Source organism: Sarcophilus harrisii, chromosome 4, assembly GCF_902635505.1.
Source record: "Sarcophilus harrisii chromosome 4, mSarHar1.11, whole genome shotgun sequence".
Lineage (NCBI taxonomy): Eukaryota > Metazoa > Chordata > Mammalia > Dasyuromorphia > Dasyuridae > Sarcophilus > Sarcophilus harrisii.
Genome location: NC_045429.1, coordinates 357,920,790 through 357,947,772, shown reverse-complemented (window position 1 = coordinate 357,947,772; position 26,983 = coordinate 357,920,790). Strand labels below are relative to the sequence as shown.

Below are 26,983 nucleotides of genomic sequence, written 5' to 3'. Positions count from 1 at the left end.
TTCATGTCTTTGCAATGGCTGCCCCAAAATGCCTAAATGTACATCTTCATCTCCACTTCAAAGAATCTTAGAAACAAATACCATCTTCTCCTGAAACCTTTCCTTTTCCCAACTGCTAGAGCTTTCCCTCTAATTTAATTAGTACCTATACTCTTACACTGACATGCTATCTTCCCCGTAGAATGAATGCTACTTGAGTAGACGCTTTTTTCATTTGTTATATTTTTGTTTCCAGTGCTTTAGCATGGTGCCTGGCACATATTAGGCATTTTAAACACTGCTTTTTCTTTTCTGTAAATGCTGCTGAAACTGGCTACATTTTTATAACTAACCTTTGATAATGAATCTATAAATCTCACAGATGCACATTCTTGATGTCCTGTTATAATCAAATCTCTTATCACCTTTCTCCTTTTCACCCATTCAAGCATTTCTGCTTCAGTCTAAAAACACCCTTGTGATCTTAAAAGATCTCTTCATGGCTCTTACAGATTCCATCTCAGACCCCAAAATAGATCATGTTATTCTCTTCAATCTTGAAACACCTAATTTCCTAAAAGACAAGTTCCAAACTGAAGGGAAAGAATTTATTCAGACTTTTTGATTTTTCTTGGCTTTCTCCAAACCTTTTCCATAAGAGTAAGGGCAAAAGTGAAAAAAATGAAACTGCTCATTTTATTTGATAACAGCAAAGGAAACTGCATGTCAGGGTTAATGAGAATAGCTTTGTTATTCTAACTCTTTAGAAAACAAACAAAACACACCACTACCACCACAGACCAACAAAAAAACTAAACCAGCTGATTTTGATAATGGGAAAAAGCAGGTTTTTCCAGAGAGAATTAACAACTATGTGTTAGTGGTCTGTAAAATAACTTGTACTTTTGATGGAAAAAGCTATTTATATTTGCTACCTTCTACTCAATTTCCTTTCTCTTACTTAAAAAAATTTTTTTTAGTCTTCTTTTTAAAACCACTTTCCACCAATTCCTTCCAAGTATAATTAAAACAAACCAACACATTGGCCATGTCTGGAAAAAAACAAGAGTCATTCCCCAAAGCTGGTCTCCTTCTTGTTCCCTTCCCCCTGCTCCCTCTGTGTATGTGTACTTGAAAGAGGTTCTTGTAAAGAGCTCCCTAGAAACACTGCCCAATGGCCAGGCTTGCTTACTCTCTAGTTTCCTTTCTAAATAAAAACATTAAAGTAAGAAGTAGGGACTGAAGGAGGGGAAAATGAAAGATAAATTACAGGTAGCAACAATAATCTTATTTGGTATGTTAATTTTGTAGGCCAATGTCCTGGAAAGTAGACTGGTCAGCTTACCTTTCTCGTGCTGAAGCCATCTGTTTTCCAAATAATACTGAATACAACTTTCAAACTCTTTGGGGGTGTAATTGTAAACTTGGATGGGAACAAAGGGGTCTAAATCATCAAAACCTTCCTGGAAACAAAAATAATAAAAACAACACAAGAAACACAATTTTAATTACATTGACATGCTTCAAGGAGAAAACAAAAATTTACTTCTTCATGGGGTAAACTCCTACTGATAAAATTACAATTTGTTTAAAATAAAGAGGAACTGGGGCTCGAGACAGAATGAATAAGGAAGCAAGTTAATTAGAACAAAGCATCACAGGTTTTAGTGTAAGAGGTGAACTCTGGAGATCACTCTTATGATACATGAAACTTTTTATCCACAATGAAGAGGTAGCTTTTATTTACCTTTCCTAGCAAGTCTTGGGGCAAATAGGCAACTCTGGGTTTAAAGAGAGAGCCAGTCTGGCTCAGACTCATCACGATAGCCCCTCCATGCTGGAACAAAGAAGGAAAGAGATGAATTGTTTTTGATCCAAGGAGAAAATACATCTTAATCATGAGATGATGTCACACTTCCCTATATTGCATTGTAGTGACCTATATAAAAATAGCCTGGGGATGGGCCACAACATTTCCAGGTTCCAATTCTGTTCCTCATTTATTGTGGTACTTTGTAAAATCACCAAACTAGAGGGGGAACCAAGAAAGCTATCTGAACAATGTTACTCCAACAGCCAAATCACTCACTCCAGTTTAATAATATGGAAAAAAGGAGTCCAAAGACTTGAATTCTGATTTAGAGTTTGGATCTGATATTATAGGATTCTATTCATCAACCACCAAATTTAACCCTCTGATTTTAAAGCTGAGAGAGGCTCAGAGACCAGCTGTCCAACCATGGTCACAGAGGCATGTCCAAGACAAGATTTGAACTTTGTTCTAATTCTAAACAAGCCACTCACACATGTTTCTATTATGAGAAGAAGTTCTTGGTCATAATATTAGAATTAGAGTAATGTTATTAGATGAGGCTATGGATTATTTAAACATTAAAAAAAAAAAAAAAAAAAAAAAAAAAAAGGGTAGTAAGCTAGCGGGATGTCTCCTCCCCTGCACTCACCCAATCATTGCTCAACATCTTTTTCATATTATGAACAAGTGTCAGCTCCTCTGCGGCAACCTGCACAGGTAACAAAAAACTATCTTGTACTTGTTGATTTGATTTGGAATAATTCAATTGATAATAGAAAGATTTGCCCCTGCCCCATTAAAAACCAAAAAAAACCACCACCAAGCTTTTCTAACAAGACAAGCTTCTAGTGTCTGTACTGGACTTGAAAACAGATGCCAGGACACTTTTGAGTTTCATTAAACTTTTGGAGGGACTACAGATTGGGGAGAAGGCCAACAAAAAGGCAGGAACAGCACTTGTGCACTAAAGCCAACAATCCTTTCTTTGCACATTCTCTAGACCAGGGGTTCTTACTCTGTGGGTCATGAATTTGGATAGGAAAGATTAAACCTTATTTCAGTCTAATTGGTTTCCTTTGTGATCCTATCTATTTATAAGGCCCTAAGAAGGGACCTATTGAGTTTTTAGATTGATACAATGACAAAAATGGTTAAGAAACATGTTTTAAACTACTTAAAATAGTCACACTTCTTCTAATATTCAGGGTAGACTTGGTGATAAGGGACAGAATTCCTCTTTCTAAATCTACTACCAAGCACAGTACTTGCTGTAATAAATGTTTGTAGAAATATGATGTTTAAATGAATTAAACTAAAACTACCTCCTAGTTTTGATGATACTTTTTATCAATTTATAAAACTGTCCTTGACTTATTCCATCTCTAAAACAATTTTCTTGATTTTATTTTTCATTATTGAGGTCTTTTATCCCTCCTTTTTTGACTAGTAGTGACTCATAATGAGTTAGAGCTTGCCATTTCCAGAGGTATAGGGTCTTCAAACTTTACTATTTGCATTGAATAGTCATTCACAGGTTACTAGAACAGGAAGGTACATCAAAAGATCAAGACCACATCCCACCACTGGGATTAAGATCCTAGGGTGTCAGAATTTAGAAATGAAAGAATTGAGAAACAAGATTTTTCTACCAGGCTTTTGTCTTCTTTTTTCAGTGTGGTCTTCCCCCACAGAGCATTGACACCATCCACTGCCACCAGAAGGCGGAAGGAGCCAGAAGAACTTTGTCTCTTCAGTTCTTTCATCACAATCCCAACAGCATCACTGGCATTTCTGACTCTAGTTAAGCCCTGTCAGAGACAGAGTTAGAGTCAGAGACAAAGTTTTCTTTGGTTATGAGAAAGAGCAAGAGGTAAACTGTATGCCCTTTGTTTACCTGCTCAACTACTTCTCCAAGGGGTCTGCCCTCCTCTATGCTGTCCCTTTTGTTCCAGATATACTTCTGTTGGATTTTGATCTGAAACAAAAAAAAAAAAGTCCTTCAGGCTAAGAGTGAATTTGAGTGCAGCCGAGTGTGGGCTACATCTCAGTCTTTGGCTCTTCTGGTTATGACTGAAAAAATTTACCCAGCCAACTCTAGACAAAACTGCTTCTCTGCAATGTAGGCATAAATAATAATTGTGAACCTACTTTTAACAGTTTACACAAAAGGAACTGAAACTGTGGCATTATTACCTTTGTAGACTCCTCTTAAGAGATCATAGGCACCCATAGGAAGTTTATATATCAAAGCTACACAGGATAAAAAACAAATTTAAAAAAATTTTCCTAAACTAAAGTTGTAGGGGATTTTAGTGACCTGGTTTAGAAACTGCTCATTTGAGGTTTTGAAATTCTTTAGCCAGGTTGAAGCTTTCACAGGTTGATCATAACGTTCTTTGTTGTAGGTAGACTGCAGAAGATCCGGACAATTTTTCATCCAAGAGTGAGCTATAAGAAGTCACAAGAAAGTAAGTAAGAACCTGACCAAAATGAGCTACTGACTCACTGCATAGAATTAGTCTCTACTGCTTTAATTTTGGGGAAATCACTTTAGTTTCTGATTCAACTCAGCAAGTCTCCCATTAAAACATCTTTGGTTCTTCTCAGAAGGCAATATTATCTTTATCACCACCTTTACAAAGAGCTCAACTGAGCCACTTGAGGGATGAAATGATTCCTGTTTTTTGGGAAGTTTACCAGTTAAGCCAGATTAGGTGGATGAGATAGCACTGAAGGAGGAACTGAAGTAAATGTAGATAAAGGGAAAATTGTAGAGTTAAAAGAATACTAGACTGAGCAAAAGGACGTGACGTCAAAACTTTTCGATGCATGGCTCTGGACAAGTCACTCAAACTCTTAAGTTTTCTCATCTGTAAAATGCAAGGACTGAACTAGATAATAGCTAAGATTCTTTCTGGCTCTATGTTCTGTGATCCAAATGTAGGTCCAGTAAGTCTAAAGGGTGGGAAAAGCTTAAAGGACACTCAACCATTAAAAAAAAAACCAAAAAAAAAAACCTCAAAAATAGTATGTCATGGGAACCAGGCTAGGTAGGGATAGCTGAACAGGTTAGGATTCATCCTCCCAAGTACCATCATAATAGTGAATGCCAAGAAATTCTGTGATGTTGAAGGACTCCAGGGAGAATTTGTCACCATATTTCCCACAATATGCAACCTGTTTAATTTTCTACTGATGGAGAAATCATAACGAAAGAGCTTAGACTCCTCTGCCTACTCCCTGAAGAGGAAGCCTTCTCCTAATGCTCTGGCAGCAGATTAAAACCACAGGGTGACAGAAGAACAGAGAGCAAGATCGGAAGCACCTACCATCTGGAACATGCAATATCAGCCAGTCCTGTTTTGCACAGAAATGCACTGCATGGCAAAGAGTAAGAGTTTTTCCTGTGCCCTTTTCTCCATCTGAAGAACCCTTTGTCAAAGAAAACACTAGACACAAGAATCATTTCAGCTCACAATAGCAATCTCCTACTTTCTTTATCCCTTAGTTCCCAGAAAGCAGTCAGAAGGATACAGAGGACATATCGGATAGCAGGATTGGCAAAGTTTGTATTTTTCAAGTAGTGCAGGAGCTCTAGCGCTGGCTCTCGCACCATCAGGCAGGCTTCATTGAAAGTCTTCACCTAATGAGGAGTGGAAGAAACAAAGAATTTCTCACTTGAAGACAAAACAATTTCAACAGTATAGTCCAAGTAAAGTCTGTATTATATTTTTATATTGATCCAGAGCATAAAAGAGCTGAAGAGGAAAACACTTCATAGTAGGTGCTGAAATAGCCAGTCCCCAATTATCTATATTGGGGGTAAGAGGAGGAAAAGGAAGATGGGATCAGGACAATGATTATACTAATAAATGAAATCTATAAACAATCTAGATGCACTATTCCAATCAATATTTACCACCTCTTTTTTCAAAATTATCCTTAGGGCCTCTCAGAAACAGATGTAAGCAGTGATAGCCGTTGACATGCACTAGAGACACTATGAACCTGAGGAAGGGCAATGTTTGTAGCCAACAGAATTTTTTCTGCAAAGCCAACTGGTCCATTCCAAGACTACATACGCTTGTGCTGCTAACCTGACACTCTTCTAATCAAGACTAAGTTGTAAAAATTCTAGAAGCCAGAAAATAGTAAAAATGAGTGCTAAGAGGAAAAAAATGATAATAAAGAGTACAGGTAACTGTAGCACTAAAAAGAATCAGTCTGAAGCTGATCTTGATTTTATTCCTCTAAATGTATTTAAAATATAAATTTCCCCAAACAACTAGAAAAGAACACATAAATAATTCAGTTATATCTGTATGCTTTTAAGAAGGAAAAATAGCAGTTTACTCATTTGGGTCTATGTGAATTGGTTTTTTATTATAATTTGGGTCACAACAAAATTAAGTAATCTATATTCATGTAATTGGCCAATAAACCAAGCATTTCAACATTGAGAGTGTTTTTTTGAAAATGAACCTCAATGAAACTATTTATTTAAGGGAAGGGAATGGCTGCTGGGAGTAGCTCTGACTACAATATATATCTCGAAATAATAGCCAATATCTGACTTAAAAATCAGAGTCATATTTAAGCAAAATAAGGAATATTTCTGTGCCGAAGGATATCATGAAGGAACACCAAAAGATTAAAGGCAGGGGCCTTATGCCTGTGTGTAACATCTGGCCATAAATGTCAGAATAGTGACAGCTACAGCTGTTATCTCTTATTCTGAGATGCTGTAGTGTTGTCAATGGTATTTTGCATGACAAATGTAGAAAGCTTCTAACACATTAATTACTTCACTAATAATTTAGTATTTTACTAATAAATTAGGGTTCTTACGTATTTATATCAGTGTGTGTGTGGGGGTGATAACTAGTCACCCCAGTAAAATATTGACAAATCAGTCAAGATACTATGTAGGGATCTAGGATTAATTCTCTCTTGGATGAAGTAAAAACACAAATAAAACAACACCAATGATTTTGTAACACTTTAAGTTTTGTAAAGGGTGTTTTTTTTTTTTTTTTTTTTTTTTTTACCATATTTAGTCCTCAAAACAACCCTATGTCTTGTTTTACTACGTTCATTTAACAGAGAGGGAAACAGGTTCAGAAAATTATGTCATTACACTGGATTTGATCATGGTCATCCTTTCTCAAGTCTATCACTCTTTTTACTGTAACATGTTGCTTCTCCAAGAAGTCAACTTGTAATAAACTATAGACAGGAAAAACCCAATGAAGTTAATTTGAAAGTTAGTTCTATTTGGCTCTTGGAATATATGTTATTTCCCCCCCAGCATCCCTAGTACAACAAGCTAGATAGATACCCATTGGAAACACAGGAATGGCTAGTTAATTTAACACAATTAAATATTTGCTTCAGATAACACACATGAAGTTACTATCATGCTATAATGGGAGATAAGATCTAGGTTCAGGTCCCAGCTCTAACACTTTGTAATTATGGAATGTAAGAAAAAAAAGATAATTAACTTGTGTATTACTTTCCTCACCTGTATAATGAGACTGCCATTATTTACTTTATGACTTGTTATGAGCAATGAGTTTGCCAACCTTCAAGTGTAATATGGTAATATGATTGAATTATTATTTCTTTTCCTTGGGTTCAAGTCTTGTCTTTCCTCCCTTGCCCTTCCTTGCTATCCCTTTGGTTCCCCAATTTAATCTCCTCCCATCCCAATCCAGTGCCCCAAGCACCTGCATTCCAAAACGAGGGGGAAATCCATGTGGGAAAATAGTCTTCACTTCTTCCAGAGGAATGTTGTAGTGTTGAGACAGATGCTGCTCCTCATGCTTGGCCTGGATAGGGGCAAAATGAACATTTAGGATCAAGTATAGATGGAAAAAGGGGGTATGTTTAATCAGCAGACAAGTGCCCTGGAGAAATGGGGGGACCAAATGGAAAAACAGAAATTTCTCACAGTGATAGCAGGTACTAGGACTGCATGACTAAAGATATTATAAAATACTGGCTGCTGTGGTCAATCACAAAGTGTATTAGCCAGTGATGGTCTGAATGAAGCTAGTTGCCCAGCAACACAAACCCTACACGTGGGGTACGAAAGACAATTCTTGCCATCTGGATTCTTCTGGGCTGAGTACAGAGATGTTCTAGTCATGTGACAAGATCATCTGCATGCTGCTGTTTCCATAGAAACCTCAGAGGAATCAGCAGAGAAAGGGACTCCAATTACTGAGGAAACTGAAAGGCACCTTTAAAGGCTGTTCATTTTATTTCATTTTCTATTTGTGAGAAAAGATGAGGACTGAAAGCATGAGAAGCATGTATTCTATATAAAGAGCATATTTTGAGGGATGGAGATATATATATATATATATATATATATATATATATATTAAAGACAACTGAATAGAGATAGAAATATATATATATATATATATATATATATATATATATATTTTTTTTTTTTTCCCCCCTCGTTTTCTCTATTAATTTAGGTTAAAAAGATATTTTGGATGGAATGCAATAGGGAGGAAATGCTATTGAATGTCAAATTTTTCACATTTAAGCAAAGACCACGTAGCTCATTTTATTATGAGCAACAATACAAGGGGAGGAAGAAAGAAGAAACCAATACTTATTCTAATGGGATCTGAACTAGGAATTCATCACACATACAAGACCACCACAATTATAGCTTTGTCAAATTTCCCTAAATGGTCTTGGATGTCACGTTGAAGGTGATTCCCTCTCCAAAGAGCTCTGCCTGGTAATATTATAGAGGAGAGGAAAAGGACAGCAGTTGGAGGATAAGGAAACTTAGATTGTTTCCTTTGTCATCCATTTGACCCAAGGTAGGGAGGGCATTTAACTTCTCTGGGCTTGAGTTTTCACCTCTGCACAAAGAGAAAAGTCAGTGAACTGACATCAACAAGAATTTATTGCATTCCATTACAGAAATCTGGGTCTGGCACTGAAGTATATGAATTAAAATTTTACATCTGCAACTCCTTACTCTTTTAAGACTTTGGACATACTGTTAACTCTCTAAATCAATTTTTTCAACTATAAAAGGAAGCGGATAGGCTTCATAATTAAGCAATTATTATTCTAAACATCACATTCTGCACACAGAGACTAAATCAGAAACAGAGGCAACTCACCGGGTCACTTTCCTGAGTTCTAGAAATGGCTCTGGATTTTTCACCTGGAATCTGGGCATCTAGACCAACAGCAATGCTTTGTGATGCCCTGATGTTCACATGCAGTAAGCGTCCTGGGTCCAACTGTAAAGGAAATTAACCAGTTGTGAAAATCTGGTCACTACTGGGCATTTTACCCCTGTGGACTGGCAAAATGTGACTACAGTATCAAGATGAGAATGATGTTTGAAATTATTGGGAAAAGCCTTCACTCTTATTTGTATTTGTTCTCTAAGTTTTCCCTGAATTACTGTCACTTCTTTTGATTTATTCCAATCCGTGTGCTGCCATTTTCAGATTTGAATCATACCTAAATAAGTGATCCCATTAAGAATAACTTAGGGAGCACGATATAGCTATTAATGCCTCATTGCTGGGAATGTCCCATAATGATCTTGCCTACATGATGAATGGTGTCTACAATTGGGCAATTTGGAACTGTCCATAATCCATAATCACCTCAATCATCAAGGGACAAGTGGAATGTTCTTTACTATTTGATATTTAAAATTACACTCTTTGCACTGACTTCCTTGCTAGCTGTGCCCTAGCAAAAAGAATCTTTCATCAAAACCAGGCAATAAAGGAATATCTGAAGCACCCAGCAAAGTGAATACAAACTATTCTGCAGGAAATTCACCCTAGAACATTCTGAACATCTTATTGGAAGAGGCAGAAGATGTTAAGATTTCAGGCAGCAAATTTCAAGGAAAGTGTCAAAAAGAGAACCTTTTGCTTGAAGATAATAGTGATGTTCAAGCAAAACACTGTTCAAAAATGAGTGGCATGAAACTGATAAAAATGCAAACCAAAAAAAAAAAAAATCAAAGATAATCTAATCCTAAAGATTAAGTGGGTTAAAGAACATAGAAACAATAATTACATTAAAGAGAATGACAATGAGACAACATACTAAAATCTATGGGATGCAGCCAAAGCAATATTATGGGAAATTTATATATCTAAATGTTCACATCAACAAAATAGAGAAAGATCAATGAATTAAAAAAAAAAACAAAAACAAAAACAAATTTAAAATCCCCAATTAAACACCAAATTAGAAATCCTAAAGAGAGAGAGAGGGGGGGAGGGGGAATAAAATTGAAAGTAAAAAAATCCCACTCAACTAAAACTAGAAACTGTTTTAATGGGAAGAAAACCTCAACTTAATGAAATAGATAAACCATTGGCTAATTTGATTAAAATAGGGAAAGAAGAAAACCAAATCACTCATATATAAAATGAAAGGTGTGAATTCACCAACAATGAAGAAGAAATTAAAGCAATTATTAGGAATTATTTTGCCTAATCGTATACCAATAAATCAGACAATCTAAACAAAATGAATACTTTCAAAAATATAAACTGTCCAGATTAACAAAAGCAGAAACATATGATGTGGATATCTAAACCAGGAAGAGCCAAAATAAAGAAAATTATAGATCAATTTCTCTAACAAACACTGATATAAAACTAGCAAATAAATGACAGCAACATATCACAAGGATTATACACTATGACTAGGTGGGATTTATAGCAGAAATTCAGGATTGGTTCAGAATTAGGAAAACTATCAACATAATTGACCATATCAATTACAAATCCAACAGAAATCATATGATTATCTCAATAGGAAAAAGCCTTTGATACAGCATAAAAACCATTCTTATTAAATATACTAGAAGGGACAGGAATAAATTAAGTTTTCCTTAAAATGAGTAGTTATCAGTCTAAAAAAACAATCAGCAGGCATTATCTGTAATGCCAATAAAATCTGAATGAAGCAAGGATGCTTACTATAACAGTTAAGAGAATAAATTGAAGGAATTAGAACAGGCAACGAGGAAACAAAACTATTATTCTTTCCAGATGATATAATGGTTTACTTAACAAATTAATTGAAATAATTAACAATTGCTTAGAACAGGCAACGAGGAAACAAAACTATTATTCTTTCCAGATGATATAATGGTTTACTTAACAAATTAATTGAAATAATTAACAATTGCTTAAATGATGAGCAAGGTGATTCCAGAAAAACCTGAAAACTGATCTAGTGAAATGAGTAGAACCATCAATATAAAGATCTAAAACAATTCTAAAGAACTCATGATGCAAAATGCTATCTGCCTCCAGAAAAAGAACCGATGGAATGTGAATGCAAATCAAAGTATGGTATTTTTCTCTTTTGGTTCAAGTTATGTTAATATTTTATATGATTTTATATATATATATATCAGATTGCTTACCTTCTTATAGAAAGGATAGGAAAGGGAGGAAAAGAATTTGGAAATCTAATAAAGTAAATTGATTTTACATGTAATAGGAAAAATAAAATGTTATTTTAAAAAATTAAGTATGATACAATAGCTAATGCCCAACAAATCACAGGCTAACCTTCTCCAATGCTTTGTATCTTTTCAATCCATGTCCTTAACAAAGGAAGCAGTATCTGTCTTATACTAGGTTATGTGATTTCATTAACCCAAGTGATACTGACCTCTTCCTGAAAAGCAATGAGACTAAAATGTTGATGAATATTCTAATTTTTATTTTAAGTTTTACAAATTTTGGAAACCAAAGCCTAGTAATTTGGTTGGGGTTTGAGAACAGAATGCAAATTCAAGCTTAGTTTTAGAATAGCCTCCAGCAATTAATTCATTTAAGCTTTAGGGAGGAAGTTAAGATACATTTAATTTTATATGGAGGTGGGGAGGGGGGAGTAATCACAGGTGATTTCAACAGTGTGTGTATAAATATTCAGAATATGGACAGACATAGCATAGATGGGAAATTCCTCTCAGAGAAAACCTGCTCTACTAATGCATATCAGCACCTCTTCTGCAACCTACAATTTAGAAATGTGCAGGAGCAGCCTGAAGATGGATAATTTACCCAGAGTTACAGTCAGTATGTGTGTGTCAAGAAGCAGAACTTGAATTTAGCTCTTAGTATTCTAATACAAGCTTTAATTCCCTATTCTATTATGCCTCTCATTTTTTTTTTTTAATTTAATAGCCTTTTATTTACAGGATATATACATGGGTAACTTTACAGCATTAACAATTGCCAAACCTCTTGTTCCAATTTTTCACCTCTTACCCCCCCACCCCCTCCCCTAAATGGCAGGATGACCAGTAGATGTTAAATATATTAAAATATAACTTAGATACATAATAAGTATACATGACCAAAACATTATTTTGCTGTACAAAAAGAATAAGACTCTGAATTATTGTACAATTAGCTTGTGAAGGAAATCAAAAATGCAGGTGTGCATAAATATAGGGATTGGGAATTCAATGTAATGGTTTTTAGTCATCTCCCAGAGTTCTTTTTCTGGGTATAGCTAGTTCAGTTCATTACTGCTCCATTAGAAATGATTTGGTTGATCTCGATTGCTGAGGATGGCCTGATCCATCAGAACTGGTCATCATCTAGTATTGTTGTTGAAGTATATAATGATCTCCTGGTCCTGCTCATTTCACTCAGCATCAGTTCGTGTAAGTCTCTCCAGGCCTTTCTGAAATCATCCTGTTGGTCATTTCTTACAGAACAGTAATATTCCATAATTTTCATATACCACAATTTATTCAGCCATTCTCCAACTGATGGACATCCATTCAGTTTCCAGTTTCTAGCCACTACAAAAAGGGCTGCCACAAACATTCGTGCACATACAGGTCCCTTTCCCTTCTTTATAATCTCTTTGGGATATAATCCCAGTAGTAACACTGCTGGATCAAAGGGTATACACAGTTTGATAACTTTTTGAGCATAGTTCCAAACTACTCTCCAAAATGGTTGGATTATTCTCACAACTCCACCAACAATGCATCAATGTCCCAGTTTTCCGCATCCCTCCAACAATCATCATTATTTTTCCTGTCATCTTAGCCAATCTGACAGGTGTGTAGTGGTATCTTAGAGTTGTCTTAATTTGCATTTCTCTGATTAATAATGACTTGGAGCATCTTTTCATATGACTAGAAATAGTTTCAATTTCTTCATCTGAGAATTGTCTGTTCATATCCTTTGACCATTTTTCAATTGGAGAATGTATGCCTCTCATTTGTAATCATACTCAATCAACTTTTTCCCCAGTGATACAGAGTACAGTCTAAGTCTTTTATCACTATTGTTATCACCAAAATGAACAGGATATTTTGAAGACAAATGAGATAAAAAGTTTTTTGCTTTCTCATATAAGAATCTGCATATTTATTACATAGAAAGGGCTATATTAAGTGTGATGGGGAGCTACAAATATAGATGAATTTGTCCCTGGTCTCCAGAAGTTTATAGTTGAAAACATCCTCCTAATTTCAACATAGATCATGGGAACAGATTAAGAGCTGAAAGAGTATTTAATCCAACTCTCTCATTTGTAGTTGAGGAAAAAGAGATGAAGGGACTTGTTCAAAATAACGTAGATAAGAAGGGGTAGAAACCAGACCCTTTAACTACAAAGCCAGAGCTCTTTTATACCATACTTGGTACTGGCACCCTTTTAGTTTCATGGTTTGTAATCCCATAATTACTTTATATTATATTTATTATTATTTATATATATATATTTATTATTATATTCCCCAAAATAGTTTATATTTATATTTTATTCCACTTATGTAATCAGTCTTACCATCCTGCCAATTCTGCTGTAATATTTTATAAATTTGCTCTCTTCATTCATTCATTATTTTTCATTCATTCATAACTACCATCACCATTTCAGCCTAGATTATTTTAAAAATTAGCCTTGTAACAGGTTTCCCTCTGACCCACCTCTAATCTATTCTTTCCTCCCTCCACACAAGCTGCTAGAATAATTTTCTTTAAAATACTATTTTCATGTGTCACATGCTTTTTTTTGACACTTCTTCCTCAGATATCTCATTTCCCAATGGCTTCACTCATTTTGGACTTTTTCCCTATCTCAACCCTTCCTTCCCAACTCACCCACCAGCCAAGTTTTTCAGCTTTCTTTTATGTGTAGTTTTCTCCATTCAAATGTAAGTTACTAGAGGATAGACTGTTTTTTGTATTCCCAGCACTTAGCACAGTGCTTTCCATATAAATGTTTCTTGTCTATTAACAATCTGTAATCTATGGTGGTTCTTTCATTTCTGTCACATCAACTGGCACTCTACTTCTCTAGCCTCAGCCGGTTACCCCTTATTATGTTCCTGTCACTCCATTCTAGCCTGATCTTACTATATCTGCTATATACAGCTTATTAATTCCTGTCTTCATAGCTTTATTTATGTTGTTCATCAGACTTAGATGTCACTTCTTCATTTTCATCTTGTTTCTTTTACCAACCCATGCCCAGTAATAGTTCAATTACAGAAGCCATCCTTATTTAACTGCTCTATTCTAATGACTCCTTCCTTATCTTTGATCTTTGTGCATTTGTCCTATTTCTATTAGAGACTTACTCATACCTATAAACAGCTATCTTTTCCCTTTTTCTTCTTGCATGGGAGACAGAGATTAAATAGATGCAGGGCTCAGGAAAACGAATATAAGACTAGCATGCAGGTACAATACAATAGTGCTGGGGGCCATTTAATAGAGTCCTCTGCCAAAAGCAGAGCTTCTAAACATTTCTAACTTATTTTAATGAAAATATCAATCAAAACAAGGGGAAACCAATGGAGGGAAATTTCTAGGCTGGATCTGATTCTCAATCAAAAGGAGAAATCATTTGGGTGGCTGATTTTTTTTTTTTAAATAAAAGCTTTTTATTTTCAAAACATATGCATGGATAAAATTTCAACACTGACCCTTGCATATAAAATATACAGAAGACACAAAACAGGAGTAGCTGGGGCTGCATGAGTATTGAGATTAACTATTCCTATCTCAAAATTTTGTCTAGGAGGATGGTCTTCATAACACACCCTCCTATTCCAAGTCAGGTCAAACTGATCAGTAGCACAGTTTAATTACCTATCAGAAAATTAGTTTAAAAAAGATTTTGTGATTTGCCACATTTATGATATCATTTATATGGACAAACTATATTCCAAGTTTCAAATAACCAAATCTTAGTAACATAACCTGTCTCATAAGCTGCTGATTTCCGATACTGTGTTGTCCTCCCCCGTATTTGATTACAAGATTCAAGGATATAGATCATCTTCTTTTATATGTCTCCAAGGCATTTGCATGTGAAAGCAACAAATACTTAAATTTTTGGAAGATTGAAAGATAAAAAAAGATTAATGTTTATTTACAAAAGTATTACATAATTTTTAAAATCTTAGATTCAGTAATTTTCAGTACTAGCCTACTTACACTTTCAACTTATAGCCATTCTCAGAAAACTACTAGCAGATCTCTGTTAAAGATTCTAAGTTTGCTGAGGTTCATTTCTTCTGTAACTGCCCACATCATTTTGCAGTATGAACACTGCATACAAGAGATACTCAAATAATATAAATGGCTGACAAGAAATCATGAAGCAGCTTTATTTTATTTTACTTCACTGTGATTGAAGTAAAATTCACTACTTTGAGGAATAATTCAATTCCTCAAATTTGAAAAAAACAAAGTGCAGCAAAAATACTTAATATAGGAGGGGAAAAAAACATGGGATAGAAAAAGACATGAACTTAAGCTTCTTTAAATGGCAACACTAGCCTTGAAAAACCAGAGAGATTCTGAAAGGGCCACAGGGTGGTGCTATTCCTACAATAATCCCATGACTTTATCAGTCATGCCTTTCTTTGGCAAATGAAAGGCCTTATAAGAAATAAGGATGGCTTTTTAAAAAAATTTTTTTACAGTTTTATGTGTGAAATATGGCATCACTCAGTTGGTCGCCTGTTTCCAGGGGAAATAACCAGATGCACCCTTGCCTTTGCAGTTCTAGGACACAGATGCTGAGCAGCATTTGTGAGTCAATTAAGCAGAGGTCACCCTGAACTAAGTAATAAAAACCAACATCCTTTCACTAACATATCATGGCCAGAGGCTTCTTAAAACCTAGGGTTTTAATACAAACCCCAAATACTTCTTGTTTAATTCTGTTATACCAAATAATAGTTTTTTACATTAAAAAAAAAGAATGGTATAAAGACTAAAAAAAAAAAAAAAAAAAATCTCAACAGTGTACTCAACAAGAGACTAGGCACACCAAATCTCAACACCTTGTTTCTTCTACTCATTCAGCAGTATTCAAGAGGGACTTGAATATATGCAATATTTTCAGGCAGGCATTGGGGATTCATAAGATGACTGTTAAATTCCACCAGGGAAAGGATAGACAACTATAAAAATGTCTGGAGTGAATCTTGTCCATGGGGCAGTGCTACATTATAAATCTCAAAACTGGTTTTTTCTCAAGTACCACTACTTTACTCAAATGACTTGAGTTTCCTGTAAGTTGAAAAGGACAGAAATGGAATTCAAATTCCTTTTTGCATATAAATTTATCATTGAAAGAACCAGGCAATTTGCTGTTCTCAAAAAAGGATTAAAAATGTCATCAATTGCCCTTTGTGATTTTATCACTTTAATTTCCAAATATAATCTCCTCCCCTACCCCCCAAAAATTAGGTGACAACTCTTCTAACAAAGGATACGAAACAAGGAGAAAAGGTTTTCGGTAAAACTAACCAAATTTTAAACTGTATTTGATAATATGTGGATTATGTCAGATTTACAGGTACCTTTACCTTTGTAATGATGAGAAGGAGGTTCATTTTATCAAATCTTATTTCTCTGAGGGCAAGGTTGGTCATTATAATCACATAGCACTGACTTCATTTTATTGTTCTTTTACTTTGTTGTAGCCAGTGTATATACTGCTTTCATGATACTGCTTACTTCATTCAAGCTTTCCCATCTTTCTATGTATTCTTCATATTCATCATTTCTTATATTTCAGCAATATCCTGTAACACTAAAATCCCACAATTTTTTAGATTACTTTCTTCCCATGTTTGACCTTCCCGGGGTAAATGTGTAATAATAGAATCTCTTATGTCAATATTTTAGGCACTTAAAAAAATTACAGTTTCAAATGCTTATTTTTGCCTTCCTACAAGCCCTGCCAACATTGATGATTTCTATTACTTGTTATCATGACCAATTTGCTGGGTTTGAGATGAAGCCTTAGGACTATTTTGGTTTTCAATTTCTTGCTATTAAAGATAAAGAGGAATCTTCCACATGGTTTAACAGGTTTTAATTTTTCTTTTGAGAATAATTTGTTTTGTTTTCAATTGGCTTTTATTTGTTTTAATATTTGTTTTAATTTCTGATAGATACTTTAGAGGTCAGACTGTTAAACTGAGATACTTAAGAGCAAAGATTCCCCCATTAATAATTTCTCTTATGATAGTGGTCCTAGTTTATTCATATGAAAGGATTTCAATTTGAAATAATAGAAATCCTACAATCTTCATTTTGTGATTGCCTCTATTTTTGTTTTGCTAAGAGTTCTCTCTTTAGGATATGGAAAGATAGGCACATTTCCAGTCTTTTTTTAGAGGGCTGAAAACTGCTATAGACAGCTAAAACAAATGACAATGCCACCTCCACTGATTGTTTTTCTCTTTTCTCTCTATCCCCACTAAAAGACAATTAAAGTGATTTAATGTGTCTTTGATTTTCCCTTTTCTTTAGCTCAATATTCTTGACACAAGTGTTTAATCCTGGTTTTGCATGCTTTTGGTAACACTCCATTCAAGCAAAATTTTTTTTCTAATTATCATTCCCCAGACTAAAACCATATAAAGCAAAAAACAAACACATACCCCAAATAACAACAAACCTCCTCTATAATTTTCACCTCCAATCTTCAAGTTGACAATTATTAAATGGCTACTTGTGATTTTTCTCCTGGACACTTGAAGAAATAAGACATAAAAGTTCCTATCTTCAAGGAACTTACATTACATTGAAGGGATACTACATTTACACTAATAACTAAATATAAGAATTTGATCTAGGAAAGCTGAACCTTGAAGGAAGCTTAGAATTCTCTTTTTTTTTATTCATTTATTTATTTATTTATTTTATTTAATAGCCTTTTATTTACAGGATATATACATGGGTAACTTTACAGCATTAACAATTGCCAAACCTCTTGTTCCAATTTTTCACCTCTTACCCCCCCCCCACCCCTATACCAATCAGACCCCCAAAAAACTATCTTAATGACCTAGAAAAAATAACAACAAAGTTCATATGGAAGCTTAGAATTCTCAGAGACAAAGATGAAAACTGAAGAGTATTCCATTGCTGGGGAGAGAAGCCTTTGAAAAACACCAAGAAACTGAGTAAGACAACCAGTCATGGCTTGGGGGCCTGATGTTTGGCATACATGCAACTCTGCTTAATGAGTAAAAAAAATGAGTAAAAACTATTAGACAGCAACTCATAAGGAACTCTCAAGAACAGGAATAAAATGTCATCCAGGAATTGATATGAATGTGGAATATAATATGAAAAGAAGATCTGGTCAGGTAGCCATTCAGAGTGTTCCTCTGGTACTCTGGGGATATCAGGAGAAGTCAAGGAAGACCCCCAAACTAATTGGATGCTTTGCTGGAACAGCAAAAAACTTCAGCCATTGCTATCTTTAGACAAAAAATGTTGTCTAGATAGCTGTTTGAAGTTGCACTTTTCCCCGTGGGTTAAATGAAACCCCATAAATTTGTATTAAATTATTTTCTGAATATTTTATTTCAGCATTCCATCTAAACTCTTGCTGCATCAACTATTAAAGCCCATTCCCATTAAAATGATAATGAGTATTCATAATAAAAAAAAAGGAAAGATAGGCATATTAAATGAACTATTGGTAAAGATGAATTTATCCAACCAATCTTAAAGCAATTAAAATTATTATTTTTTTTTTTTTTACAAATCCATTTCTATAATGTCTCCAGTTTGGTGGAGCAGTGTTAGCTTATGTCTTTACTAAAGTTATAAAATATATCAATTAGTTTTCCTGTTAATCCTCTAGGTTTTCCTAGTATTTCACATTATTTAAATAAAAACTCATGTTATTTTGGATGCCAGATAAAAACTGCACAAGTAGAAAGTTGGCAAGAGTATTATAAATCTGTTGAAGATTTACCTTATGGCTCTTGGAGATCAGCCTTATCACCTTTCTCAGCATCATCCCTGAAAGGGGAAAAAAAAAAAAAGTGAAAATTAATTGGAACCAATTGACTGTCATCTCTTGGTGCACCCTGGATGACTGGCCCCATGATCTTGGTAAATCCACAAGAACAAATGTGTGTGTGTGTATATATATATATATATAAAGTGACATCAGTCATCCTTTAATTTAAGATGAAAACTAATTTCTTCTGTATTTTAGAAGTGATATTATTAGACTTCCAGAGTTGGAAGAAGTCATCTACCCTAATGTCTACAATACTTTCTAAACATCCATGAGCAAAGGAGAATTTAGTACTTACAATACAGGCCGATCCGAATTCCGAAACCTGATTCTTTATTACTGTTATTTATTAGCCAAAGTTTTGTCCTCTGGATCTTATACCGAAAAAAACTGAGGGGCCCCTGAAGAAGAAAGGCTTTTTGGGCCTGAATTTTTTTTTTTAAATTTTATTTTTCTTTAAATTTTTTTTGGAAATTTTGCCCCCCCCCCAAAAAAAAATTTTTGGAAAAAATTCCTCTTCCCCTAAAAAATAAAAATTTTTTTTCCAATTACATGAAAGATTTTTTTTTTTTTAAATTTAAAATTTTTTTTTTTTACAGGTTAATGTAAACTTAAAATTGCCAAAATTTTTCCAATTTTCCTCTTCCCAACCCCTCAATGGCAGGAACCAAGATTTAAAAAATTAAAATATAAATTGATCCAATGGTTACATGAAAGGTTTTTTTTTTTTAAAAAGAATCAGATCTGAAATATTTACAATTCTTGTAAAAATCAAAATCATCAAAATTGGGATTGGGGAATTAATGTAATTTTTTAGTCACTAGGTTCTTTCCAAAAACGGTTATTCTTACGTCCATTGGAAATTTTTGGTTATTGTTGTAAGGGATGGCCAGGTCCATAAAATGGTATCAATAATTTTTAAGAATTAAGTTCCTTCCTCTCATTTCATCCATCAGTTGTGTTTTTCCCAGGCCTTTTGAATCATCTTTTGGTTTTTTAAGAATAATATTCCCTTTCATTCCCACAATTTTTAAAGCCTTCTCCAGTGGGATCCATTCGTTTCCATTTTACCAACAAAAATCCACAAAATTTTCCCAAATCCCCCTTTTTAATAATCTCTTTGGGATATTCCCAGCATCCACTAGGATCAAAGGTTGCACAGTTTGAAACTTTTGAATTGGGTTCAAATACTTTTTACAAAATGGTTGGATTAATTCACAACTCCACCAACAATGCATCAATGTCCCAGTTTTCCCACATCCCCTCCAACAATCATTATTTTTTCCTTCATCTTGAATCGACGGTGTGTAGTGGTATCTTAAGTTTTTAGCTTTCTCTGATTAATAATGACTGGGAGCATCTTTTCATTGGACTGAAATAGTTTCAATTTCTTCATCTGAGAATTGTCTGTTCATATCCCGACCATTTTCAATTGGAGGGCTTGATTTTTTATAAATTAGGTTAATTCTCTTATATTTTGGAAATGAGGCCTTTATCAGAACCTTTGACTGTAAAAAATTTAGTTTTTGTTTTCTAATTTTTGTAGTTTTGTTTGTACAAAAACTTTTAGTTTGGTATGGAAATTTTCTATTTGTGATGAAATGATCTCAGTTCTGCTTTGGTCATAAAGTCCTTCCCCTTACAGGTCTGAAGGTAAACTTCCTGTGTTCCTCTAATTTATTAATAATTTCATTCTTTACCTGGTCATGAACCCTTTGACCTTATCTTGGTTCGGTGTTAATTGGATCAATGCCTGGTTTCTGCCATATTGTTTAATTTTTCCCAGCAATTTTATCAAACAGTAGTTCATCCCAAAAGCTGGGGTCCCGGGTTTTGTCTAGAACTAGGTTGCTATATTTGTTGATTGTTTATCCCTTGAACCTAACCTATTCCATGATCAATAATCTTTTTGAATACCAAATGGTTTTGGTAATTGTTTTATAATTTTAGATCTGGTAAGCTAAGCCACCTTCATTTGATTTTTTTTCATTAATTCCTTAAAATTCTTGACCTTTTGTTTTTCCATATGAATTTTTTTGTTATTTTTCAGGTCATTAAAATAGTTTTTGGATCTGATTGGTATGCGCTAAATAAATAAAGATTAGTTTGATTTGTCATCTTTATTATTTTGCTCGCTCTTCCAAGAGCATTTAATATTTTCCAATTTGGTTAATCAGACTTAATTTGTGTGAAAAATTTTAATTTTGCCATAAAAGTTTTCTGATTTTCCTTGGAGATAATTCTAAATATTTTTATATTTCAGGTTTACTTTAAATGGAATTTCTCTTTGTAACTCTGACTGTTGGATTTTGTTAGTGATGTATAAGAATGCTGATGACTTATGTGGGTTTATTTTATAACCAGCAACTTTGCTAAAGTTGTGGATTATTTCTAATAACTTTTTAGTAGAATCTCTGGGCTTCTCTAAATATACCATCATGTCGTCGGCAAAGAGTGATAATTTGGTTTCCTCATTGCCTATTCTTATTCCTTTAATCTCTTTCTCAGCTCTTATTGCCAAAGCTAGCGTTTCTAATACAATATTAAATAGTAATGGTGATAGTGGGCAACCTTGTTTTACCCCTCTTTGACCTAGATAAATGTAATGAAAAAATGAGAGGTTAAGAACCTGGATAGAACATAGAACTTTGGGGAATACTAAATATTAATAGAAAGCAGTATACCTAGTTCTGAGCATGGAATATTCATAAAAATTGACCATGTATTAGAACATAGGAACTTCACAAATATAGAAAAGCAGAAATATTTGATCCATTTTCACAGACTATACTGTAAAAAATTATATTAAATTTGAAGCAAAGATGAAAAATTAATTGGAAATAAAAAAATTTACACCTACAATGGATGGGCCAAAGTATAAATTATAGGAACAATAATTTCATTTAAGATAATGACAATAATGAGATAATATGCCAAAATTCCTGAAGCATTTCTTTCTTTCTTTCTTTTAATTAAATAACTTTTTATTGACAGAACCCATGCCAGGGTAATTTTTTACAACATTATCCCTTGCACTCACTTCTGTTCCGATTTTTCCCCTCCCTCCCTCCACCCTCTCCCCAAAATGGCAAGCAGTTCTATACATGTTAAATAGATTACAGTAGATCTTGGATATAATATATGTGTGCAGAACCAAACAGTTCTCTTGTTGCTCAGGGAGAATTGGATTTAGAAGATATAAATAACCTGGGAAGAAGAACAAAAATGCAAGCAGTTAACATTCATTTCCTAGTGTTCTTTCTTTGGGTGTAGCTGCTTCTGCCCATTCTTGATCAATTGAAACTAAGTTAGATCTTGTCTTTGTTGAAGAAATCCACTTCCATCAGAATACATCCTCATACAGTATCGTTGTTGAAGTATATAATGATTTCCTGGTTCTGCTCATTTCGCTCAGCATCAGTTCATGTAGGTCTCACCAATCCTTTCTGAAATCATCCTGCTGGTCATTTCTTACAGAACAATAATATTCAAATACCACAATTTACTCAACCATTCTTCATTTGATTAGCATCCATTCATTTTCCAGCTTCTGGCCACTACAAACAGGGCTGCCACAAACATTTTGGCACATACAGGTCCCTTTCCCTTTTTTAGTATCTCTTTGGAGAATAAGCCCAGTAGAGACACTGCTGGATCAAAGGGTATGCACAGTTTGATAACTTTTTGGGCATAGTTCCAAATTGCTCTCCAGAATGGCTGGATGTGTTCACAATTCCACCAACAATGTATCAGTGTCCCTGTTTTCCCACATCCCCTCCAACATTCTGCATTATCTTTCCCTGTCATTCTGGCCAATCTGACAGGTGTGTAGTGAGTGGTATCTCAGAGTTTTCTTAATTTGCATTTCTGTGATCAATAGTGATTTGGAACACTCTTTCATATGAGTAGTAATAGTTTCAATTTCATCATCTGAAAATTGTCTATTCATATCCTTTCACCATTTATCAATTGGAGAATGGCTTGATTTCTTATAAATTAAGAGTCAATTCTCTATATATTTTGGAAATGAGTCCTTTATCAGAACCTGCATTAGTTTTGTTTGTACAAAAACTTTTCAATTTGATATAATTAAAATTTTCAATTTTGTAGTCAATAGTGATCTCTAGTTCTTCTTTGGTCATAAATTCCTTCCTCTTCCACAGCTCTGAGAGGTAAACTATCCTATGCTCTTCCAATTTATTTATGATCTCATTCTTTATGCCTAGATCATGAACCCATTTTGACCTTATCTTGGTGTACGGTGTTAAGTGTGGGTCAATGCCTAGTTTCTGCCATACTAATTTCCCAATTTTCTCAGCAATTTTTGTCAAATAATGCATTCTTATCCCAAAAACTAGGGTCTTTGGGTTTGTCAAACACTAGATAATTAAAGTTGTTGGCTGTTTTGTCCTTTGAACCTAACCTATTCCATTGATCAACTAGTCTATTTCTTAGCCAATACCAGATAGTTTTAGTAACTGCTGCCTTATAATATAATTTTAGATCTGGTACAGCTAGGCCACCCTGAAGCATTTCTTAGGGAAAAAAATGTATCTCTAAATGTTAAAGAATTAAAGAACAGATCAATAAATTGGGCAAGCAATTAAAAAAAAAAACCCAAACTAGAAAATCAATCAATAAATTTATTTATAAACTTATAAATATAATATAAATATTAAAAATATTTAAACATCTAAATAGAAATCCTGACGTCAAAGGAGATTTAAAAAAACCTCACTGTACTAAAAAATTAAAAAGGGAGTTTGTAATGTTCTCTCTAACATGTAATATTCTCTTGAGGTTTTCTTGGAATCTATGGGAGCAGCCTTCATTTCAGTTCAGTAATCACCACAAGTGTAGCCAGGTGTTAAAGTCCAAATCCTTTATTGTCTCTTTCAAAGTCTTATCTCCTTCACTTGGGCCCTGGCTAGTTTTTCGGAGGCCTTCTGGAGTCTTGGTTTCAGCGTAGAAGTAAAGGAGGAGAGCCTGCCACCAAGGTGGTGTGAGATGGGATGACTCTGGCTGAATCCAAGGGCTTGTGCTCCAGCCTTCAGCCTCCAGCTTTGCGTCCGCTTGTCTCTGAATCTCTGAATCTCCCTGGCTGAGGCTTCTAGTTTATATGCTACACACTGAGTACAAACCAATCATTATATCACTAGGAAACCATTATTTGTTGTAGGATTAAATCAATGCTAAACTAGATTTAACCACTGTCTCCTCAATTCCACTTAGTACCTTGTTTTAAGTTCTGGCTCATAACAGGAGTTTATTTTTTTGGAAATTCCAATGAAATGGAAAAGCCATTAACTAATTTAATTTAAAATATCAACACCATCACATAAATATCAAAAATGAAGAGGGTAAATATACCATTAATGAAGAAAATAAAAGTAATTAAGAACTATTTCACCTAACTACATATAAATAAAACTATCAATCTAAATAAAATAGATGAATGTTTTACAAAAAATATAAATTGCCTGGATTAATAGACCCAGAAATTAAAACATAAAGAACCCTATCATTGAAAAGAAATTGAAAAAGCCACAACTGAAATCCCCCAAAAAAACAAATACCTAGAACCAGATGACTTTACAAGAGAAACTTACCAAAATTTAAAGAGCCATTAGTTCTTTTTTCTATTTCAATATTTCAATTTTTATTTTTTCAATTACATGTTAAGTTAGTTTTCAATAATCATTTCTATAAGATTTTGAATTCCAAAATTTTTTTTCCTCATTTCCTCCCTCCTTCCCAAGACAGCAAGCAATCTGATATAGGTTATACACGTACATTTTAAACTTATTTCCATATTAGACAAATCAGAAAAGAAAAAACTACGAAAAAAAAAATCAAACCTAAAAAAGCTGAAAATGGTATGTTTCGCTTTGTATTTGGTCTCCATAAGTTCTCCCTCTGGATTTGGATGGCATTTTCCACCCCAAGACTATTGGAATTGTCTTGGATTACTATATTGCTGAGAAGAGTTAAATCATAGTTGATCATTCTATAATCTTGCTGTTATATTATGTACAATGTCCTGGGTTCTACTTACTTCACTCAGCATCAGTTCATATAAATCTTTCTACCCTTTTTTGAAATCAGTCTGCTTATCATTTCTTACAGAATAATTATATTACATTACACCCATATGCCATAACTTATTCAGCTATTCCCCAAATGATGAGTAACCCCCTCAATTTCTAATTCCTTGTCACTACAAAAAGAACTGCTATAAACATTGTTCAACATATGGGTTCTTTCCCTTTTATGAACTCTTTGGGATACAGACCTAGTAGTGATACTGCTTGCTAAAAGGGTATACATAGCTTGATAGCCCTTTGGGAATAGTTTCAAATTGTTCTCCAGAATGGCTGGATCAAGAATTATTAGTTCCAATATTAAATACTAATAGTAATAAACTCTGAGGAAATAAGTAAAGAAAGGGTCTTACTGTGACACAAATATGGTATTTATCTTAAACTAGCAGAGTCAAAATAGAAAACTATAGATCTCAAATGCTGGTTTCTATAGGGGGCTTCCTGCCCCACCCTTCCCTCTAGTTTCTAGAGCAGAGGTCCTCAAACTTTTAAAATAGGGGGCCAGTTCACTGTCCCTCAGACTGTTGGAAGGCCGGACTATAGTAAAAACAAAAACTGTGTTTTGTGGGCCTTTATTAAATAAAGAAACTTCATAGCCCTAGGTGAGGGGGATAATTGTCCTCAGTTGCCACATCTGGCCCGCAGACCATAGTTTGAGGACCCTTGCTCTAGAGCTATACCCTCTAAAATTACCTTCTATCTACAACACACTATCTTGCAGGTTCTAAATTCAGAATTAAATTATAATCTCTTTGAGGGCAGGCTGTTTTTGTTTTTCTTTTTATTTCTGAGGACTTAGCTTTTCACTTAATATATATTAAGACATATAGGTGATACACTGGATAAAGCACTAGATTTGAAGTCAAGAGTTCAAATATATCCTCAGATAATTATTGGCTGTATAATCATGGACAAGATACTTTCTTTCTTTCTTTCCTCCCCTGGTCAGTTTTTCTTTTTTTTCCTCTTTCTTCAATTAACTTTAGTTCCAAGCTTTTCTAAAATCAGCCTGTTTTATCATTTTTATACAATAATAATTTTATATAATTTTTATAGAATAATATTCCATAACTTATTCATCATTCCCCAGTTGATAGGCATCTATTTGTTTTCCAATCTTTTGCTACCACAAAAAGCTGCTATAAACATTTTGCAATATGAGTCCCTTTCTCTCTTTTATGATATCTTTGGGATATAGACCCAGCAGTGGCACTGCTAGATCAAAGGGTATGCACAGTTTGATATCTCCAAAAGGGTTGGATCACTTCACAAGTCCACCAACAATATATTAGTGTCTCAGTTTTCCCACATCCCCTCCAACATTCATCATATCTTTTCTTGTCATTTAGAGGTATTTGCATTTTTCTAATCAATATTGATTTAGAATATTTTTTTATATGACTATAGATGGCTTTAATTCCTTCATCTGAAAACTGTTCATATCCCTTGATGATGTATAAATTTGACTCATTTTTCTATTTAGAAATGAGGCCTTTATCAAAAATGTTGGATTTTTGCTTCCTTTCTAATCTTGGTTGCATTGGTTTTGTTTCTGCAAAAACATTTCATTTACTATAATCAAAATTATCCATTTTGCATTTCATAACATTCACTATTTCTTCTTTGACCATAAAGTAAACTATCCTTTGCTCTCCTAATTTATTTATATTATTCTTTACATCTAAAGCATGTACCCTTTTTTTAAAATTATTATTATAGTAACTTTTTATTGGCAGAATCCATGCCAGGGTAA

The 26,983-nt window shown here is 34.1% G+C and overlaps 1 protein-coding gene and 1 long non-coding RNA gene across 5 annotated transcripts in view; one reads left to right on the top strand and one right to left on the bottom strand.

The window, feature by feature from the left end:
• DAP3 (death associated protein 3) overlaps positions 1-26,983 on the bottom strand; it is a 43,506-nt gene that overhangs the window by 5,257 nt on the left and 11,266 nt on the right. For 3 of the 4 annotated variants that reach the window (XM_031966729.1, XM_031966730.1, XM_031966731.1), the window contains exons 2-12: positions 19,082-19,128; positions 8,950-9,072; positions 7,522-7,623; positions 5,327-5,435; positions 5,122-5,214; positions 4,110-4,240; positions 3,687-3,767; positions 3,442-3,600; positions 2,442-2,501; positions 1,727-1,816; positions 1,325-1,442 (exon numbers count right to left, since the gene is read on the bottom strand). In XM_031966729.1, coding sequence (XP_031822589.1) covers positions 1,325-1,442; positions 1,727-1,816; positions 2,442-2,501; positions 3,442-3,600; positions 3,687-3,767; positions 4,110-4,240; positions 5,122-5,214; positions 5,327-5,435; positions 7,522-7,623; positions 8,950-9,072; positions 19,082-19,128 — 1,113 coding nt within the window. Of the gene's footprint in view, positions 1-1,324; positions 1,443-1,726; positions 1,817-2,441; positions 2,502-3,441; positions 3,601-3,686; positions 3,768-4,109; positions 4,241-5,121; positions 5,215-5,326; positions 5,436-7,521; positions 7,624-8,949; positions 9,073-19,081; positions 19,129-19,427; positions 19,542-26,983 lie in introns of those variants that run through there. The other variant, XM_003768078.4, reaches the window with a different exon arrangement.
• On the top strand, positions 4,196-6,011 carry LOC116423345. Its single transcript, XR_004233914.1, has 2 exons — positions 4,196-4,260; positions 5,739-6,011. It is a non-coding gene; the product is annotated as an uncharacterized LOC116423345 (long non-coding RNA).